This window comes from Rousettus aegyptiacus, unplaced genomic scaffold (genome assembly GCF_014176215.1).
Source record: "Rousettus aegyptiacus isolate mRouAeg1 unplaced genomic scaffold, mRouAeg1.p scaffold_m13_p_1, whole genome shotgun sequence".
Classification (NCBI taxonomy): domain Eukaryota; kingdom Metazoa; phylum Chordata; class Mammalia; order Chiroptera; family Pteropodidae; genus Rousettus; species Rousettus aegyptiacus.
Genome location: NW_023416284.1, coordinates 123,522,057 through 123,544,748, shown reverse-complemented (window position 1 = coordinate 123,544,748; position 22,692 = coordinate 123,522,057). Strand labels below are relative to the sequence as shown.

The following is a 22,692-nucleotide window of genomic DNA, read 5'->3' as shown; positions in this document are numbered from 1 at the left end:
TCTTGCCGCGCCGTATGCGGGGGCGCTGCGGTCGCAGGGCCCGAGGCACTCCTATTTTTGCGCCGGGGGGCGGGGGCGCGGGCAGAGGATCGGGCCGAGCCCGGGGCCGCGAAGGCGGCGGACTCCTTTCTGCGGCGGAGGGATCCGCGGCGGAGGCGGCGGCGGCCGTAGCCGCTGCCTGAGAGTTGTTGTTTCCTCCTCCTCCTCCTCCGCCTCCGCCGCCGTTGCTTGAATGGTGGAGCCGAGGCTCGGCTCGTGAACACACAGTGACAGCTATAGGGCAGGCGGCGGCACCATCCCCGCTTCCCCTCCGCGGCGGGGTGTCCCGCCGGCGGCCCTGAAGTGACCCATAAACATGTCTTGTGAGAGGAAAGGCCTCTCGGAGCTGCGATCGGGTAAGTCGGGGGGCTGCCGGGGCCGCTGGCACAGGGCGATTCCGCCCGCGGTCCCCCGCCCCCCCGCCGCCCGGCCGCTCAGCCTGTGTGTCTCCCTGTCCCTCTCTCCCGCGCAGAGCTCTACTTCCTCATCGCCCGGTTCCTGGAAGATGGACCCTGTCAGCAGGCGGCTCAGGTACGGCGGCGCGCGGCGCGGGCCGGGCCGGCGCTCGCCGCTCGCGGGCGTGGGGGAGGGCGGCGGCGGCGGCGGCGGGGCCGCGGCCCGGGGCGCGGGGCTCAGCTCTCCCCGCTTTGTTGTTGCAGGTGCTGATCCGCGAGGTGGCGGAGAAGGAGGTAAGGGCGGCGGTGGCCCGCCGTGTCCTGCCGCCGCGCGGCCGCCTTTGGGCCGCGGCGCTGCCGCCGCCGCCGCCGCCAGGGCGTGGGGCGCGGGGCTCGGGGTCCCCGCCGGGGCGCGGGGCGGGCGGGGGAAGGGAGCGGGCGGGCCGGGGCCGGGGGCCGGGCTCACGGGGCGCCCTCTCCCCGCAGCTGCTGCCCCGGCGCACCGACTGGACCGGGAAGGAGCATCCCAGGACCTACCAGAATCTGGTGAGACATTCACGTCGCGGAGTAAAGAAACTTTTCCCCGAGTCGAATAAAAATTGAATTTCCCGCAATTTTTTACAGAGACAAAAACTTGGCCCCAGAACGTGAAAGCTCCAAAGGCCACGGGAAGGGTTGGGAGGCCGGCGCGAGGCCTGCGGGGGACAGTGGCCGGGGGGACCCGCACCCTGGGGCCGCATGGGCTGCCGACAATTTATTTGTGATATTTTGTTAATGTGCTAGAAATAAAGATACGTCATGAATGTTGTGCAGTGCAAGGCCGGAGGAGGAGGGGCCGGCGCGCGCGTCCGTGCGGACGCGGGGGCGCGCGCGAGGCAGCAGCGGCGGCGGCGGCGGCGGCGGCAGCGGGAGCGGCGCGAGGAGGGAGGGCGCGCTCTCTCGCTCTGCACGCGCGGTCGGCTCGGCTTTCTCCTACCCCACACAATAGCTGGTGACTAACTGCTCCGAAGTGGCATTAGCATTTCACAAGCAGGCTATTCAGCCGCAGCGGAACCGTGGCAAGACGTTATACATTTTTTCTTTTCCTGTTTCTTTTGCTTTCCTTAAATTCGGAGCTAGGTTTTTTGTTGGAGGGGATCAGATGTGTGATGTTAGTTGGCCAGCAGCACATCTTGAATTTACCAAAACACATTCGCAGAAGTGTAAAGCCTGTAATACCGTAAAGCCAGAAGTTTGAGATTTTTTCTAATTTTGCTAATTCTCGTGTTACGCTTTTTGCTCAAATTAAGAACTATGATTGGAGGCCACTGAAGAATTTAGATTTTTATCCATGTATTTACCTGAGATGGAACTTGGCACGTAAAAGTTTTTGAGTTTATCTTAGGATATGTTTTGTTAAATAGTTTGGCAAATACCTGCTACTTAATTTTAGGATGAATATTTTAGTAATTTGTAGCAATTGACTTCCAAAAGTGCATCTTTCACTTTAGTATTGTGAATGGTAAAGTAAGATATTTGTATTCCGGAGTTATATTTTCCATATTCTAAACTGATCTTGGTTGTTTGTATGCATATATGTGTGGGGGGGGGGGGCAGAAAGTAGTCACACCGGGTCAAATCAAGACATTGAAATCTATTCAGTGCGCTGATTTTTTTGAGACATTTGTAACTGATGTGAGATAGTTAATAATGACTAATGTTACTTCATGAGGGCTTCCGAAACAATTAGGAAGTTTCAGAGCTGACTTAGAATTGAATGTTTTGTATGAGGTGAAGGCATAACATGATTTTGCTGGCTTTTCATTTGGATATAGAATATCTGAGTTTTGGGTCTAAATTGTATGATTTAATATAGGTTGTTGATAAGTGCTGTTGAAATAAACAAGAGTACTTAGATATAGCAAATTTAATGGAAACATAACGGTATTCATTTCCATACTTTGTTAGTTTTTAAGTAGTGATTAGGCTAGTTTCATTCAATACTTGGCTAAAATGAAGAGTTTGAAGCCAACTCCAAAATTCAGTAAATGCAATATTAAAATTTTTAAGTTGTATCTGTCAACATCTTAAATGGATTTCCATGTCTTTGTTATTTGACAAAAATATTAGGAAGATTATAATTTCCATTTTTAAGAATTGGGCAGATTTTACAAAACTCATCTTTGTATCTTGTAAAAACCCACAAACCCCAAGTCGCTGAAAATTGCTGTGTTTTCTTAACTTGAAACACTGCATAATGTTATATTTTTAAATTAAATTGTCTAATGGTATCTGGCTAAAATATGGGACTGTCTAATTCTTACAGGAATATCATTTTATTTTTGCCACTAACACCAGAGAAACCAATGTTGATTTTTGTTTTTTGAGAGGGTTTCTCACTTCTCAAAGTAATAAATGAATTTTTATTCCTAATCTTTTTATAAGACTGAGAACACAAGCACTGTCTTCTTTGGCGTGTTATCAAAACCCACCAGTTTCACATGGAAGTGGTTCTTCTTCCATAGAGTGTTTTTAAGCTTTTTACCAGAACAGTCATGTTGGCATATTCACGAGACAGTTAAAAGTTCTCATTAAAATTCACAGTTATCTTTGAATTTTATTCATTCAGCATATTGCTTTCATATCAAACTAGGTGTATGATAAATATGTAGGTAAATAACCTCATTTGACTTTATTGAGTTTTAGTTAGCTCAAAATATTTGGAACACCAGGTATCTTGGCACATTTTTGTTTTTAATAGTAGGCTTTTGAAACTTTATTTGTAGGTGAATATATGCAAAATCTCTTGCATAGTATTCTCTGTTTTATTGTTATTTAAAAATGTTTAACTTTGTTGCCTGTCAAATTGCTTTTATTTAACATTGGTTTGAAGATTATTTTAGTGAGTGAAACCAAAATAACTATTGTTTGTTTGATTTCAGTAGTGTTTATTGGAATTTGTTGCTATGTTAATGATAAGCTGAGTAATATAAATGGAAGAATTCATACGTCAGATGAAAATATCTAGAAAACCTCAAATTAAAGCTATTTTGGGTAGGATGCTGTGTTTGTATTTATGAGCTTAAAAATAGGTATATTAGCATCTTCAGTCAGCCTACAGATAAAATCACAGTAATTGAGTTTGGACCAAGAGGAAAGTGGAGTTTTATGAGTAGTTTTTAAAAGTTTATAGATTTTTAAAAAAATTGACACATTTCAGTGTGATTGATAAAGGCATTGTAAAACATTGTGATTATTACCATCTACCTTAAAATTCAAAAAATGTTTTTAACAGTGAATGGCATTTAATAGAAAGTATTTTTTTGCTCTATATGTTTTATCAGATTTTGTATGTTTTTAAAATATGAGGTTGTTTTTAAAGTAAAAGGGCATTTTTAAAGCTTTTATCAGAATTCAGAATTCTTATTTTTTAAATGGAGCCAGGCATAGGAGCAAACTATAGAATAAGAAAACTAACATGTGTACAATTGTTTATTTCTTAATTTGCATAGTGATATTGGTTGGTTTGTTAACTTGATTTAGAGTTGTCACCTTAATTAGTGGAGATTGCATATTTGTGAGATCTGGAGGCAGAATTTTTAAGATTTTTTTTTTACCAGATCTGGGACTCCGGTTACATTTTTTGCTTATGGGACATTTATTTTTTCAAAACTGGGCTCATGTTTTGCTAAGCTGTTAAAATGATATAATTCTTACTTTATTTTTTGTAGTGGTTATTTGCTTTTCTTAAAATGATTCCACTTTATTGGAAATCTTTATTCAGGAGAAAGGATTGGGAGCCAGGACATGTGGGTTATATTTTAGCTCTGCCAACAATTAACCTGCAGGTTACTTCAGGCAAGTCATGGAATTTCTGTTGGCCCCAGAGTTATTATCTCATTGTGAAATAAGTGAATTAAAATTTTTCTAATCTGAAAATCTGATTTTAAACTAGAAATAGCAATACAGTGTCTCTAAGAGCACAACTCTTTCATTTCAGAGTTTGATTATCCAAAACACAGAAAAGTAAATATAGAAAAATTATGCAGATTAGAAAATTTGTGTAAATGCTTTTGAGTGTGCCATTCTTAGGTTGTAGTATGGTTTCTCCTTGGAAAGAGGAAGATTTTTGAAACACTAACCAAATCGTAGACTGCTTTTTTATAATATAATTATTAGTTTTCAGAAATTGTCGGTGGTCTTAAATTCAGAGATGAATGGGAACTGAATAGAATTTACTTATGTATGTTAAGCATGCATTTATTTAGAGTATGCTGATGAATGTTAAAGTTTAAGGTATAAAACTTAACAAATTTTAGGGGAAAAGTGTATAACAGATGTTTTTGAATCAGGGATTCCCATTCTATATTAAAGACAATCTAGTACTTTCTAAAATTTAACCAGTATAGTTTTGGGGAACGGGAAGGTAGCATATAATGAAGTAAATGTGTGTTGTCATTTGTTTTTAAATGGAGTATAAATGAAATACCGAGCTTTCCTTGGTAGCCTCTAAAGCAGGGCTTTAATATTTCATAATCGTTATAGTAAATAAACTGTTAGGTGTGAAGGGGAATAATACATGCTGAAGGGCTGAAGTGGGCAAAATTTCATTTCATGCACATGCAGTTATTAGTACTTATTTCATTATTTTTAAAAGAGATATTACAGACATTTAAAAATGAAATAAATACCTGTTAAATTCTTAATATCCTTGAATAATTGTAAAGTATTATGTGAAGAGGAAGTTGGATTAACCCCTCAACTACACAGTAGTGTTTTATATGATTGTTATGAGGCAGAATAGTACTGCAGGAATCTGTTTCCCAGTCTGAAATGTTTTGTCAATCTGGCTTAATGACTTGTGTGTTTTAAACAGTTTAATAAAGACTTTTAAATTAATTCTGAGGTGATGGTTAGGTCAAATAAATACAATGAATGTCAGTTTTTTTAATCCACTCAATTTCTCTATCAGGAAACCACACAATTTTATTTCTTTTATCTAAAAACTCTCACTGTGGCCATTTCTTTCCCCAAATTTTGTGGTTATCTATCATATCACTGTAGAATTGGAGCAAATAAAATTGTATCCTACACAGCTTATTCTGGACAAGTCATAACAAATAAATTCATTTTATCCTTGCTAGTAGTTTCTTCATATCAGTTTTAGAATTCATAGAAATATATCTGTAAGCAAAGAGGCCGTTTTAATAAGCATGCCCATTTAGAATAACTTTGTATTTTAATGTATTTTCAATTTCAAGAAAGTCATTAAAATGAATATTAGAAAAATTAACAGCAAGTTTTTCAGGATATATAAGTTGCTTTTGTAATTACATCTAAAAGTGATAAAGGCTATTATATAATAGGAAACAAATTAAAAATTTTAGAAATAAATTTAAAATGTAAAGATCAGTTTATATTTTTTTGTTTGAGACTTATGTTGGTGAAATGACATTTGTGAAAATTGATAAGTTATTTTGGAATTATTAAATATGTTACTGAGCATATGGACTATAGAGGCATTTAAGTATTTTATAACAGATTGGGGGAAATGATAGTACTTTTTTCCTTTAAGGAATTTGAGAATTTGGGGTACTGAAAAATCAAAAATCATGATATTGAATAGTGAAATAAGTGTGAGAACCTTTGGTTACTACAAAGGAGGAGTCATCAGGTTTGAAGCAGGTCCACCTTTTGTTATTTGCCTTAGACACATAAGCAGCCTTATGTGAGTTCAGAAATCACAGATAAGGAAAAAGATGGTTGGAAGAGTAGTTTTGATACTAAGAAAAATTAGGTAGCAATGTAGTCTGATACAGCATCTGCTTAAGTTAAAACTAAATTGTAAGAGGAATGAGATTTGTAGTATTCATATAACATGTTGAATGACGGCAGCCTTCTGCAAATGAAGCACATAACGAATCCATGATTTCTGGAATCCACGTGGCTTGTGGTCATGGTGGCAGGACCCATTTGGTCTCAATCATGGATAGATAACAAGTACATAACCTGTCTTCACAGGGGTTATAGTATAAATGCAAGAAATATTTATCTTGTGTCATTTGGTTCCAGTTTAGTTTTGGGGTATGGAAATACTAAATTCTAGGAATCTTCGCTTAATAAGCATTTTCTGAAACAACTTTACCGCCATTGTATGTGTGGTGATTGTTATTTTGAGTACACTGTTTGAAACTGAAACATTACTAAAAATGAAGTTGGTCATTTTCTTAAGATTATGTTGGCATCTTAAGCATAAACAGTTTAAGAATTTTCCATCTTTAAATTAATAGACTTTTTCAATAGAATTGTTGATTTGAATTTTAAATTATACTTTGTAAATAATGATTTACAGATTTTTTATTGCCCAAATTTTACTTAGCAAATTTGACGTGTTTTAAAAACAACTTCAAAATATGTTATTTTAAAAAGTTAAATTTTAAGTTCTAAATTAATTTTTATAGAGCATCTTTTTTTTATGTGGTTTGAAAATCTTAATTGGGGATAGAGGTTTTTTTTTTTTTCTCTCTTTTTTTTTTTTAAGCAGAATATAGTCAGATTGTGATGAATAACATTTGAAAGAGCAGTAATGTATTTTAAGTTATATACTTGTATTGATAATTACATTGATAGTTCTAACTAAATTTAAATAAATTTTTAGGTGGTTGATTAAATTGTGAATATGAAAGTCTTTCAAGCATGTTTATTCACAATTAAATAGACCACCAAGATTAATTTTGACACTTAATAAGATTCTATATTAATTTTGTTATACTCTGATTACAAAGAAATCATATGCATTTAAGAGTTACTCAGCTTAGAGGATTTGATTTGCAAAGTGGTCATATGGGTTCTGGTAAGTTTATAATCTGATGGGGTGGAGGTGGGGACAGACAGGAAATGAAGTTTTGAGAAGGACACTAAAGTAATAAAAATAACAGTAGATGTGGAATCAGGAGATCTGGGTTTGATAACTGCTGCTCCTGCTTTCTCAATATATGACTTTTGACAGACTAACCTTTGGACTTCAGTTTTCTTTACCTGTGAAACGAGGAGAATACGTAACCTTATTTGCTTCTTTATCTGTGAAATGGGGAGAATACATCACCTTAAATAAATTTGGGGAATACTTGACACAAACTATTCCATATATGTGTCTGTACGAAGAAGCTGTTACAGTAAAAGTGTTCAGAAAAAATGTAAACTTGTTTTAAAGTTTGTAGATACAATTTAACCTATACTTTAAGAATGGTAAGAGATTTATAGTTATAACGAAGTTTTGCGAAGGCTAGGGTAGGATTTTAATAGTAGGCCTATGGAGTGATTAAATAGCAAATAGGTTTTTTTAATTTTGGTTTTTGTTTATATGCTGGAGTAGTCATAAAAATAGAGAACCATATTCCATTCAGCTGACCTTTTAGAACTCAACTATAGCAGAGAGCAGAAGCAACTACCTCTTTCGGATAGAAAATTATGAAAAAAATAGATGTAAGACAGTCTGAAAAACTGACTTTTAGAACCAATTAGGTTTTTAAAACAGGGATGCAGTGAAGAGCCTAGTCAAACCAGATCATACTAGTGCTAATCATTAGGTAGATTTTATTTTCATAGGGACCTCTTAATGTGCTAAGGAAGGACTGGCATTTAGGTCTCACAGGTAATTGTAATTAATATATTGATCTGATCTCACCTGGAAAAGGTACTTAAAAAGACATCCAGTGTTTCCCTGCATTTTTAGGTCTAGAAAGATTTTTTTCAACGTGGAAGGTCAACATGTAGTATGTAATGTGGAGTGTAATTAAAAGTAACAGCCAATTCTTATGTCAGGTACTATGACTACTTCTCTAGGTGATGACTCATGCAGTCTCAGTCTTACAGATAAGGACATTGAGACTGATTAAGTTTTCCACACTCCGTTTGGAAGTTTAAAACTAGGCTGTTTTACTTTAAAGCCAGCCCTTAAACTACTGACCTTTTCTTCAAAAAATGATTAGAGAAGTTCTTAATGACAGTATGTCTAGTGGAATGCAGTGGCTTCTAGGCTTTTTATATTCTCTTTACTGATAACACTTACTTTCTGACAGTACCTTACAGTAATGACAAATTTTTCTTGACTAGAAAGGATGGCTGTTTATGTGAAGTAGCATACTAAGAAGCAGATCGATTTAGCTAAAGATGCAGGAAAATAAACCACTCTTAGAGCTCAGTTTCTTGTTCCTTCCTTGCTACAATTCCCATTTTCAGAAAATGATCCTATTTAAATAATTCTAAAATTATTTTATATATGCAGTCTGAGAAAGGAATGATACAGATTTATGATTTGGGCCAAGATGGACAAGACATGAACGCCTCTGTTTCACAGAATTGTATTACCCCTACTGGAAAAGTTGCTAGAACCAAGGATTGTTATTTAGATCTGAGTAGGTAAATTATGGCTGCTTGGATAAATCGTGCAGGATATCTGTTTTTTTGCAAGGCTTCTGAGCTAAAGTTAATACTTTTTTAAGTTTTTAAAAATACATATGCAACAAATAGTAGCCTCCAAAGCCTAAAATGTTTATCATCTGACCCTTTATAGATTGTTTGCTGACCTCTGCTCTAGGTGATGTAACTTATTTACAAAAAAGGATACCTTTGTTTAATTCAGGTTTTAATCTCTATTTATGGACAGTTAATCAAATATCATTGTTACTGTTATTAAGCGATTCTCAATTGGTATTAATTTGTGGCTGGAGATATGAGAAGTTTGGAAAAGCTCTGACTAGCCCACAGGTCTAGGAGTAAATCTCCGTGGGGTGACATTAGGGTTTGTATCCATAAAGCAGGCTCTTGCATCTTAGTGGGAGAGGAGATGGAATGTTTAAGAAAGGGGCATTGATTTTAAAAAGTAGAACACTACTGATAAATGTGTATTTTTAAAAATTCTTATTTTTCAATAGTAATCAAATATTATGGTTATTAACCCTTTGGTGTCATCTGTTTATACTTTGATTCTAAATTTAAGAGTTTAAAATTTTCATCTTAGAAATATTGACAAAAGTATTGTCAATGTTTTCTTTAGCTAGTTTCTTTAGCTATTTTGGGAGAGAGTGTTTAGTGTTATCACTAGATGATTGTAGTTTTATCTGTTATATCTTATTTCCTTAGATTTTTCAGTGTTCCCCTTTACCTATAGGAACTTATGCTTTTGTGTTAGTTTGCTTAGTTGCGATGGTGATCTTTAGAATGTTTATTTTTCTGGGTCAGTTTAATATCTGTTGGAAACTATTCAAAATGTCCTTTTTATAGTTTATTTGCATATTGATATATACATATATTTGTGGCAATAGGTGCTTTGGGGGACAGTATAAATGTGGGCTGTAGAATTACATTGCTTTGGTTTGTTTGACTCTATCATCCACTAAACATGCTTGATGTTTGTTGCAAGGTGGTTTTCTCTTTTGTATCAGAATTTATTTATTAATGGAAATAATAATAGTACATACCTCTTAGGGTTGTTGAAATAATTAACTAAGCTTTTACATGTAAAACTCACCACACTTACTACAAGGGCTAGCATTTAGTGCACAGCCAATGTGTGTTAGCTATGTTAGTGTTATTCATATTTGTCACACATTGTGTGTTGAATGTCTAAAGAGCTTGAAAGTAGCTCTGGTCATGGAAAGTAATGGGTATATTGGAACTGAGGATGTTAATTTTTGTTTTGTTTTTCTAAAATAATAATGAATAAACAATTACTGAGAATCTAAATGTAGACATTTGGGATAGGAATTGTAATATCATTTCAAGTTTTCCTTTTAGTTTTATTTTTCTTTTAATTATTAGTATAAATAAAATAAAAGTTCATTCAGACTTAAAAGCTTAATATTAAAGATGGGCATTCTTACTAACTTGAAAATTAAAAACTATGTATAGCAATAAATGAGCTATTTTAATTTTTTAAATTTGTTTTTGTTTTTACATTTTAAACATTGACCATAGTAATATGGATTAATATTCATGAAGCATAATGTTTAGAAAAATGCAGTAGCAAAAGATAATTTGTATTAATTTTTAAAAAATAAGTTGTGTGTGACACTGTCGGAACCAAAAGAAGATGTGATCCCTCTTCTTTTATAGTTTATGGTGAAGTTGAGAAGAAAAGTATTAAATCATTACACTTTTAATTGTATAGTCATAAACTGATAACATGAGTTAAAGAAAAATTATTAAGGGTGTGCAACCAAGATAACACTTTGATTGAATAGGGTAAAGGAAAACAAAGGAACTTAAATTGCAGGGAAGATCTGAAGCACATAAAAGTGTTGTTTGGATAAGGGGATGTGGGGAAATGCAGAGTGTATCTACCACATGGGGAAAGCATGAAGAAGAGAGTACAGGTAAAGAACCTGAAAGAAGGCAGGTGTGTCTCTGCGGAAAATGGGGGCTAGAGGGTGTAAGGTTGAGAATGTGCCAGTTGAAGCAGAGAAATAGGAATGGGCCAGAAATAAATTTCAGATCTTGCAGACTATGTTAAGGATTTAGATTTCCAAAAAGCAAGGAAAGCCTCTTGTTTTAAGTAGGGGTGACTTGACCACAAGTATGCTTTGGAAAAGAGCGTTCGAATGCAAATAGGGAATTGATTTGAATGAGGTAGAAGGCATGAGTGGATATGGGAAAGATGGATCTTTATTCCAAAGATGATTCAGAGTTGGGTAGTTAGTGTGGAAATGGAGAGAGACAGACGTATTTAAGAATAGGAAGGAAAAGTCAGTTGGACTTGAGACTGTTTGGTTATTGTGAATGAGGTGAGAGTGAGGAATGGGCATTGTAAAAAATTTGACTTCTTGGTTTGAGACTGGTTAGATGGTGTTGCCATTCACCAAGGTAGGGGACATTTTTTGGGAGGTGTTCGCATGAGGATTATGATTTTCATTTTGACATGTTGAGTTGAGGAGGCTTTGAAACTCCAAAGAGAGATGTCTTAAGAAAGTTTGATATGAAAACCTAGGCTATAGATGTCAGTTTGAGAATCATTGGCATAAGTACTGTCTAAGGAGAGAGTATGGAGTGAAAAGAAAAGAATCTAGCACTGGACTCCAATTCCATGTCTTATGCAGAAAATTCCTAGTAAATTGGCAATTTTAGTGTAGTGCAGGGGTCTTATGAACCCCTCAAATAGAGCAGGATTGTGGTAGAGCCTGTGTGTGTTGGGGGGGGGGGCGGGAATCATAACTTTCATTAGATTCCCACTGAGGTCCAAGTATCAGAATATATTAAGAACAATTAATATGGTATGATAAGTACTAGAAAGTGCTGGGAAGGAGGGTAAAGGAACGTTTGGAAAGGAGTATAATGTGCTATGGAAACACAAAGATAGAATGACCAAAAAGAAGGGGCAACAGTAGTGTAACAGGTCATGTAAAGCAAGAAGGCTTAGACAGACGTAAAAGAGGATGAGATGTAGAGGTGCGTAGATAGGTGAAGAAAGATTTCCAGCAAAGAGGTTAGCTTGTATGAAATCTCAAAAGCCAGATCATGAGGAGTTTAAGAACTGTGAAAGTATCTCTTCTAGCTTTAAATCGAAAGTTACTTTTTGAAAAATTGAAATGTACTAAATCAAGGAAAAATTTAGTCAGAAAAAGTGGATTCATGATATTTTATTAAAAGATGCAATTCTGCAATAAGGATTTTCAGGTTTGTTACCTGAAATGTGTTTTACACGAAGACCCTAAAACAGGATCATCACTAAATTAAGGTTAATAGTAAGGAACTTTGTTGTTAAAGTTAAATTTTTTAAAGGAATTTTGATCAATTTAAAGAACTTACATTCAATAATTATCTACAAATTTAGAACTGGAAGGGACCCTGTATATATCTAGACTTATTCTTTTAGATGTTATTTTTAGGCAAATGTTATTTATAGAAAAGTATAAATACAGTTGTAATAATTCATATTTTGGTATGTTTTCTTCTAAGTGTTTTTTGCTAATCATACTAATGTTTGAAAAAGTGTATTTTGAATCAAGATGATGATATCAGGGAAAGAGGGAATCTATAACTAACTGAGTTTGGGAAATTGTGCATTAAATAAAATTAGGTAGTTTTATCTCAGGGTTTTTCAGAGGCTTTAATGTCATTGTGTTTTGTGACTCTCCAAAGCAGAGATGTAGTATGTATAATTTGTATTAGAACCTCTTTTTCCAGAGGTATTCATTTTGTTAGTACTTATTAACCATCTACTGTGTGCCAGACTCTAATGTTTTAAATTATTCTATCAGAGGATGACAATATGGCTCCATGTTGTCTCCATGACAGGAGTGTATTATGCTAAAAGGTAAAGTAAGTTCCTCTTAATTGGCTTCAGCTTAGAAGGATGACTATTAGTTAAATTTTTAGAAATACCATTCATGGTCTTCTGCAGTTAGAGTATAACAGATACTGGAAGATGGAATGAAATGATTTAATGCCTCACTTCCCCCCCCCCCCAATCAATCTTATCATAAGGAATTCATACTAAAATTACCATTACTAAATGAACTCGAGTGGCAGTTCTCAAACTTCTGGGCCTCAGAACCCTGTACATTAATAAAAATTATTAAAGTTTCTTTATGTGGATTATAATCTCATTTATGATTTAAATTATTAAAACAAATTTGAAAATATTAAAACAAATTTGAAAATATTTAAATAAATTTATTTCATGTTATTATAAATAACTTGTTACTTGATTATTTTTAAAAACAAATTTGTGAGAATGGCATTGTTTTACATTTTTGGGAATGTTTAATGTCTGGTTTAAGAGTTGGATTCTTATGTCTGTTACTGCATTCATTCTTGTAACATCATGGATGGTGTGGCTTCTGGGAAATACCATATACAATGAGAAAATGAGAGTGAAAAACAAATAACCTTTTAGTATTTGTAATTTTTGTCCGAGAAACCCCCAGGGGTTCGCAGAACAAACTTTGAGAACAGCTGAACTAGAGTATTTAGGTACTACAGTGAAAAATTTTTAGTAACTTGATAACCTAAATATAAAATGATAAAAGTGTACTTTATTTTCTTTAATTTAATTCTCTTTAGAGTATTATGCAGCTGTTGTCTACTAAAAATACTTTCAGAATGAATAATACAAATATTAGCATTTTATATCTCGGTTTCAAATGCTAGCATAAATTAAGCAGTATTTTGAATTTGTTCCAAAGTGCTCAAACTTCTTGTAGTAGATAGATTTATTTTATAGTCAAAACATGTTTAAATTAATAGTTGGAATTTGGCTTTTCTCTTTGTAAGGTTTTTGGTAAATTATGAAATTCAGTGTAGATGTTATGTAAGTTTGTTTAAAGTTCGTAATGAGAACATGAACTATCAACTATCAAGTTTTTTTTTAATATCAAGGATACAAAGCATATAGTTGGATTTTTTTGTTTGAAGTTTTTGAAAATTAAAATATTAAATTGAAACATTACCATTTTAGGTTATAATGCTCTATAGTTTTTTCATTGTTTGGTATTTGCATTGACTAGCATCTGTTAATTTCTAACTGGTTGTATTTAGGTTACATTAATTCTTTAGTATTTTTCCTCCTTCATGGATTAAATGATGGTTGGGTTAGCCTATTCTGTTCTGTGAATCAAGTGGTTTCACATAATAAACACGAACTTTTCTCCCAAATAAAATGAAACGTTGGCTAACCAGAACAAATTACTGTATTTTAAAAAGTATATCTTATTTACTGTAAATGTTATATCACTTTATTTAGCAAATACTTTATATGTCTCTCATATAATAGGTGAAGTATTACAGACACTTAGCACCTGATCACTTGCTGCAAATATGTCATCGACTAGGACCTCTTCTTGAACAAGAAATTCCACAAAGTGTTCCTGGAGTACAAACTTTATTAGGAGCTGGAAGACAGTCCTTGCTACGCACAAATAAAAGTATGAAAAACTTCTAATAGGATTTAGACATTTTTTTCTTACTTTTTGTCTTCGTGTCCTATCTCTGTATCCATAAAAATATGTGTGTTTAATAGGCTGCAAGCACGTCGTATGGAAAGGATCTGCTTTGGCTGCATTGCATTGTGGAAGACCACCTGAGTCGCCAATTAACTATGGTAGCCCACCCAGCATTGGTGAGTTGTTTAAGTACATTACAAAGTTGATACTCTCTTGGTAAAGAGCTTTTGAAAATGTTTTTTTTTAGTTACAGTGAAATCAGAGAATATTATATTATGTAAAATATAAAATTTATTTAGCATTAAATAAATTTTAGCATTCAAAGAGAAAAGCTATTATATTTTTTCTTATATCAGTGATCTTAATAATGAAGTCATAATAAAACATAATTATGGATTGTATATATTTTACCTAATGCAGGCTACTTAGTTTATTGGTATTTTATTTTTACAAAAAAATGTTTACTAATATTTATATTAGGTTGATTTAATGGGCGACTGTATCATAATATAAATTAGTTATAATGGTGAGAAAGAAATAGTTTGGTTATTTTTTTATAAAGCATAGTGCGTTTTTTTGCCTTTAAAATTTCAAAGAAGGAAAACTAATACATTCTTGAAATGTCTCCTGGATTCATCCTTTTTAATTTCCAGGCCCTTGTCTTACTTGATTACTACACATTCTCTAATGTAGTCTTCTTGCTTCTGATATCTTCTCCCTCTTTCCTTTCCAGGTTATACTATGTAACAATGTGATATTAATCTTATTTAAGTTTTCCTTGCTATATTACACTTCTTGTCAAGGTAGTATAAAGAGGTTAAGATTTTAATAATGTACTTCCTCTGCCACCAAGTCTAAACTTCTGAATTTCAGGACCTTCATATTTTAATCGTAGCCACTCTTCCCTCTCCTAACCCCCCTCCCTAGCCAGGAATGTTATTCTCCCTCTTCTTTTCATCTATCCACATCCTACTTCTTTCTTTTCTGGATACTTATACTTTTAATTAATTAATATTAGAGTTTTGGGTAACTTTTGCTTTATGTTTATATCGTATATCTTTTTCCATTGTTTTACTTTCAACCTTTTTGTATCCTTTTATTTTCCATCTCTCTTAAAAATAGCATAGAAGCGCCTTTTTAAAATTACAATATGACAGTCTTTGTGTTTTATCTGGGACATTTTGTCTTTTATATTTATTGATATATTTGGATATAAATCTACTATTGCTACTTGGAAAGTTGCTCTCTCTGGTTGCTTTTAAGATTTTCTTATTGGTTTTCTGCAGTTTGATTGTAATATGTTTTGGTATCCTTTTAAATTTATCTTGTTTGAGATTTATTAGGCTTCTTGAACTATAATGTCTTTTATTGGCATTGGAAAATTCTCAGCTATTATCTTTTAATACATTGTCTCCATTGCATACTGTCTCTTTTCCTATGGAACTCCAGTTAAACAGTTAAACAGATGGTAGACTTTTTTTTTTTTGGCCTCTACAACACCTGGTCTTCCTAGGTGGCCTCCCATCCCGACCCTGCTTAGCTTCCGAGATCAGACGGTATCGGGCTTGTTTAGGGTAACATGGCCATAGACTGACGGTAGATTTTTTTTACTTTGTCTTCTCTGTTACTCTTTCTTTTATGATTTACATCTTTTTGTCTCTGCGGTGCATTCCGGATTGTTTTTTCAGACCTTTTTTCCAAAGGTATCCTATGTGATATTTGTATGGTGGGTAATCATAGATCTTTTTTTTTTTTTTTTTAAATTATGTGATTGCCCTGATTAAATATTGGTTTTGCTATATAATCTAACTGTAATAAACTGTTAAAACAACAAAGGATTTGAGATACTAGAGTATATTTGCACTTTGAAAATTATACTAGGAGATAGAATAATTCTCTTGAGAGAAAGATGAACTAAAATATAGATGCTTCCCTTGTAGGAGAAAATTTGTTATCTCTTTGGAAGACTGCAGACCCATATAATAAAGGGAATACGTTATGTTGTTTGCAGACCCATGTAATAAAGGGAATACGTTTAGTACATTGTCAGGCAGTTCTGTGGTAGACAATGAAAGTACAAGAATGATTGTTAGTAAATAACTTTCCTCTTAACATTTGCTATGTGAATAACTGCTGTGTGCCAGGCAGTACTCTAAGCATTTTTCATATATTTTCACCTTTAAATCTTAAAGAGCCCAGCCCCTAGGAGGAACTTACTGTTTTACAGGGAAGGAAATTGAGGCATAGAAATGTTTGGTGGTTTGACTAAGGTTATTACACATTTAGTGAGTCATGAATTGAGATTGACTTCATTGTGTTATGCCTTATTCTCAATAAGCTAAACTTTCCAGTAGTAAATAACCCTCAGCTACTTAAGAATGTTGGCATTAGTTATATATGGTCAGATCAGTAAATATTGTTGACATAGATATTGGGAATGTAAATGTGGCAAAAATATCTTTTGTGTTATAACAGAAATGCAAGTAGTATATTTAGGTAACAGAATTAATTATCAAGCAGATTATTGTATCTTTCTGAAAGGCTTTATTTCATTTTTAGGGTTTAAGATAGATTATTTTTCTTCCATTTATATTTTCAGGAAGATATTTGTTCTGTACTAGAACACTAATTTTACTTTTTTTTCTTTTTGTATTTACAATATTTTTGAAATTACAGAAGAGAACCTAATAAAAACAACTACTTATTATCATTTAGTGTCATGTCGTGTTAGTTTGCCTCAGTAACAGCCTTGAATGCCTTATTTCGCTAGAAAATTATGAATAGGATGGTAATGGAAAGAAAAATTCTCAGATTTTTTGCCATAGTAGTTTGCCTGCATAGTAATATTGTATCATTTCAAGTTATCACGGTATTGAGTGATCAGAATTTGCTTTTTTTAATATGAACTTGGTAGTACTGACATGTCTTTTGTTGATTCCTCTTTGGCATTTTCTATCTGGATTTTCTTTACTCTTTCCTTGGTCAATGTAGTATTACTAAATATCAGTGGAAATAAAATTAAAATATTAACAGTTTAGCTTTTCTTAAAATACAGATTTAAATACATATCCAAACATTTAAAGTTTGACACACTGACGATATAGATTTTTTTTTTCAATAAACTTTTAATTTTGGAATAAGAAATTGTTTGCCAAAAAGTTACACAGATAGTTCAAAGAGCTATATACCCCTTATACAGTGTTCCCTAAGGTTATCATCTGGTACATTTCTCAGAGCTACTGAACCAACACTGGTACATTATTATTTACTAAGTGCTTGACCTTATTCATATCTCACCAAATTTTTTCATTAATTACATTATCTTGTTCCAAATTTTCAGCCACAGCCACATTTCAGGCCTTGGTATTTCTTACCTAGAGGTCTACGTCATTCATTCACTTATCAAGTAAATACTCACTCAATATCAAGTAAATATTGAGTCCCTACATTATATCTGGCACTGGGCTAGGATATATGTATTCTTTTGGAGTTGCAGGATAAATAAGAACATGGCCTCTGCTCTTGTAGAACTTACATAGACTACCTGACTCTCTGCCTCCAATCTTATTCCTTTACCCCAGGCTTTAGCTCCATCATGGTTTCTAAACTTGGCACTTTTTACATTTTGGGCCAGATAATTATTGGTTGGTTGTAGATAGCTGTCCTGTGCATTGTAGGATGTTTATCAGCATCCTGCCTATACCCAGTAAATGTTAGTAGCAAACCACTTGCCTCCATACCTCCCCCCAGTTGTGACAACCAAACATGTCTCCATACATTCGCACATATTCCTGGTGCAGAATTGCTTCTACTCTAAATGTTCTAAAATGCACATGTGATCATATCATCCCTCCTAATGACTTTGAATAGCCTGAACCCTATAATGTAGCTCACAAAACTGACTTTTCCCCATCTTTCTTTTCCTTACCTATACTTTGCGCTGTAGCTTTGTACAACTCTGGCAGTTCTTAGAATCACACTCCCTTTTGTCTCTTTGTCTATGCACATATTTTATTTCTCTGCAATCTCTCTCTCGTCTATGAACATTTATCTATTTATCCTTTAAAATTTAAATGTTACTGGGCAGAATTAAGTGCTTATATTTATCACAAGTGTAGCTTTTATCACATAGTTGCAGCTTTTTGTTTACCTTTGTATTTTCTATTATACTTTGAGGTACTAGAGAATGGAGATTATGTCTTATTACTATTTACAGACCCAATTCCTCAGCACTGGTAAATATTAAATTGAAAAGGTGGTAGGTAATTGATGTAATTGAGGATAACTGGAGTGGGACAAGAAAAGTTCAGAAGTGGGTAGTGGGTAAAAATAGAATAGATAGTTGGAAGAAGAGAGATTTGGCCCAAGGATAGCTTTGAGGTAAGGAGAGAGAAACCAGAAACTGATTTTTAGGAAGTTAAGGTTTACTAGTGAATTGGGTTATCAATTCGTTACACTTGGAATATTAAAAACACTTGTACAATTTAAGATGCAACTCTTGAGTTTATTTTAGTGCTTCCTTATCCTGTTTTATTGTCTGCTTATATATCCTGACTACTTTATACCTCCTTCATGTAAATTGTGAAAATTGACTGGAATTCATTCTCAGGACAGGAGAAACAAAGGGATCAGCTGCTTTCTAGCCCTCTAAAACTCTCTTTAATAATGTTTTCAGAAGCAAAAACAAATAGGAAAACCCCAGATTCCACCAATCTGTTATCAGTAGCTTCTAAGTTTCTGTGGAGGACTTGGCATAGCAGCACTTCTTTCAAAAGTATTAAAGAATCTTTGGCATTGTCCTTTCTCCAACCTTACCCACATCATGACTGTTTTCAGATATAATTTACTCAGTATTTGCCTACTATAATAAACCCTATTTCAATAATAAATGATGTGGGTTGGCGGAAACCAAGAAAGAAGATACTTAGCTACATTAAAGCTGTTTTTAAAATTAAATTTGGAGATTCGTTTAATGCATTTTTATCTTGCGAAAAAGATTGTGATATATTAAATCAATCTTTCGCTAATTACTTTGTTTTTATTTATCTTTTTTACATTTACCATATTAGTGAAGTAAACTTTTTTTCTAGGTTTTTCATATTATTTTGTTGTTTTGCCTAGGTACTTCCATATCTTGTTTTACTTGTTGCTTTTGCAACCAGGTTTCAGTCTTGGTAGGTGAGAATAAAGGAGTATTGGGGAACCTAATTCTTAAAAATGTGTCGGTATAAGGAAACTGCTCTGCCTTGAAAAATAGTTTTACTGCACAAACATCCAGTTAATGCTAAGAAGCCTTTACATTAAAAGAAGTCTCAGATCTCCTTTACCTTTATTGGTTTTCTATGAGAAAACTAGGTTGAACAAAGGGCAACAAAGATTTACTTAAATTTAGGTCATAAATCTTGATTTGTTTTAGTGTAGATGTATGTCCTTAGGTAAATCATTTAATTTTTCAGCCCCAAAACTTCAGCTGTAAAATGAGGATAATACTTGCCAAATCTGGTTATTTGGAGGCTTAGGTAGCAAAGTGAGGCACAAAGCAGATGACAGTAAATGTTACCCTTTGCCCTTCCTATAATTATTATTAAATGCATTTTTTTGCTAATCTTGAGTACTTTTTTTGAAGTTTCTTTTCCCTTCTAATTTTCACTTATATTTTGCCATATTTCCAATACTGTACTTATTCTGCGTTGGTGATTTCTTAACATACCTGGCACTGGGCTAGGATCTTGAGTTTCAGGGTTAATTTTGCCTCATGTGACTATATTTCTGACATCCTTAGAAATAATGTATGTTATTATAAATTTATAAGATTTAACATAATTTAACATTTGACATATTTGATAAATTGTAAGATTATAATGATAATATATAGTTTTTCTGTTCATTCTTTTCCCTAGTATTCTCTATTCAGTTTTATAATTTTTATGCCTTCTACTCAGTACGTACATTATCCTTAGTTAAGTGTCCACTCATGAGTTATTTAATAATTATTTTCACCTATTGTTTTTTCACCCATTAACCATTTCTTCTTTCAGAACTCATTTTCTTTTATCATTTTATTCCTCTGCTTTTCTAGTCTCTAACAGTTTTATAATTTGTGGTGTTGTTTAATCATTTCTGACTTAGCTATATATGTTTTTTTATTCTTGGTTTTGTTTTTAATCTAACCCTTGAATGAAAAGAACTTACATACCTTTGTTTTTTCTGCTGTTACTATTACGGCCCGGAGAACAGAGGTTATATTTTATTGCAACTCTCTTCTCTATATCCTCTTGGCTCTGCTACTTTTTTTTGCCCCGTAAGAACAGGTAGCTGTGGGAGACTTCTAAGATATATTTGCATTTTTCATTTTTTGGGGAAATGAAGCTAATGTTCCTTATGCCAAAGTACAAATTATATAAAATAGATATTATTTATATTTTTTCTTTTGCTTAAATTTCTTTTCAAATTATGATTGACCATAAAAGGAGAGACACTTTGAAGAGTGACAGTTTTCTTAGGTGAGTTTAAATTGTTGTTCTTCTAGCTGCATTGTTTTTTAAGTAATAAGATGAAATTTACTTTGAGGTATCCCCACCTACTCCTACTCCAAACGTGTGATGTGTCTTGCAAGCAATTCCAGAAGAAATTAGGAATAACTGGGTTTTTTCCCTTTTATTTTGTGTCACATATTTTTCTAGATTTATTATTGGGTTTGATGTTGAATTTCATATCTGTGTAAGTGAAGCAAATTATCCTATTTTCTTCACAAAGTTTCTGGCTTTGTATTTTGAATTTCTTCAGAGAATCTTTGAAGTTAGGGATTGAATATCTTCCCAGACATCTCGAAATTGAGAAGTCAATGATCAGGCTGAGTAGATGTTTATATAAACAGAGCAGCAATTAGTTTAGTTCCTTAAGGAAGTTGCAGGGGAAAAATGATTTCCCACAAAAGTCTTTAAAAAATGAAAAGAAAAACTAGTAAGATTTTTTAATAACTTGTGAAGATTTGATTGTTTAAGGATAGTCAATATAGATGTGATTATACAGTGCCTTTGAGTTTACAAAACATTTTCTTTAATTTTTTCATAACTCTGCAGGATACCCCTACTTTATTAATGAGGAAACTGAAACTTAAGTAATAATTAAAACTCAGTTATATCCCTGGTTATTTTGTCTCTAATCTTATGCATTTAACTTTATGCACCTTTTTGGCCTTCTCTGTGAAATTCTTTATGCATTAGTCTTGTACCACCTCTATTCCATTTATAGGTGTACCTCAGACATATTGCAGATTTGATTCCAGACCACTGCAATAAAGCAAGCATCATGCTAAAGCGAGTCATAATCTTTTTGCTAGTGGAGGGTCTCTCCATCAATTTGTAAAAAACGCAATATCCATAAAGCTCAATAAAATAAGGTACACCTGTGTCAATTTGGGTATGGGGCCTTTTGCCTCAGAATTTGAACTCTCCATCAATTTGTAAAAAACGCAATATCCATAAAGCTCAATAAAATAAGGTACACCTGTGTCAATTTGGGTATAGGGGCCTTTTGCCTCAGAATTTGAACTCTAGAAACAATAAAACATGATACTTACTTTCTTTCAAGTTTATATCTTACCAGATAAATACTAAAATTTGAGAGAAAATACTGTTTCTTGAGAAAGCTTTAAGAATCTTTTTGTCCAATCAGTTAATTTTTTTTCTAAAATGAAATTTGTTTTTTAAACCTCGTAATTTCTTTTGTAAAGTCAGCTTTTGCTTTTAGTTATATCTCTTCAGGTTTATTCTCATTGTATTCAACAGATAACACTGCAATTACTCCCACTTCTTTTTCCCTGAAAGCCTTTGACTTTTGTCCTTAAGAAATAGATCAAAATTCCTGACCTTACCTTGGAAAACATTTTGTAGTTTGCCCTCTACCTTTTTAATCTTTTATTGACACTCGCCCCTCTGTACTAGCCATACCCAACTTCCTTATGTTGCTTAAGTGCTTACCAGTGTTCTTACGAGCCTCAGACCATTGCACATGCTCTTCCCTCAACCAAGAATATCTTTCCCTCCCACCAACATTCTTCGGCTTTTAATTTTTCAGCCAAAAATGGCTGAACTTTTTCAGTTTAAATGTCAGTATTTCAGAGAAGTCTACAGTGACTTTCTGATACCCTCCCCCCAGTATTTTTGGGACCTTCTGCTATATATTTCAGGATTTCCCTATACCTTTTATTTGATGACACTTAACATTGTTATAAGTCCTTGTTTCATGTCTGTATTCCTTGCTAGACTGCAGTCTCCAAGAGGGTAAGTACTGTCTTCTCTTTTTCTGTTATGTCCCGTAGCTCACCTGGCCCAAAT

At 34.3% G+C, this 22,692-nt stretch overlaps 1 protein-coding gene across 2 annotated transcripts in view; it reads left to right on the top strand.

Moving 5' to 3' along the window:
- The first annotated feature begins 222 nt into the window (after nt 1-222).
- The window catches only part of LOC107517039 (pleckstrin homology domain interacting protein), a 112,077-nt gene continuing 89,607 nt past the window's right edge, over nt 223-22,692 (top strand). For both annotated transcript variants that reach the window (XM_016157348.2, XM_036219642.1), the window contains exons 1-6: nt 223-395; nt 512-570; nt 699-728; nt 921-980; nt 14,185-14,335; nt 14,431-14,529. In XM_016157348.2, the coding sequence (XP_016012834.2) occupies nt 356-395; nt 512-570; nt 699-728; nt 921-980; nt 14,185-14,335; nt 14,431-14,529 (439 nt within the window). In that variant the 5' untranslated portion in view covers nt 223-355. The remainder of the gene's footprint in view (nt 396-511; nt 571-698; nt 729-920; nt 981-14,184; nt 14,336-14,430; nt 14,530-22,692) is intronic.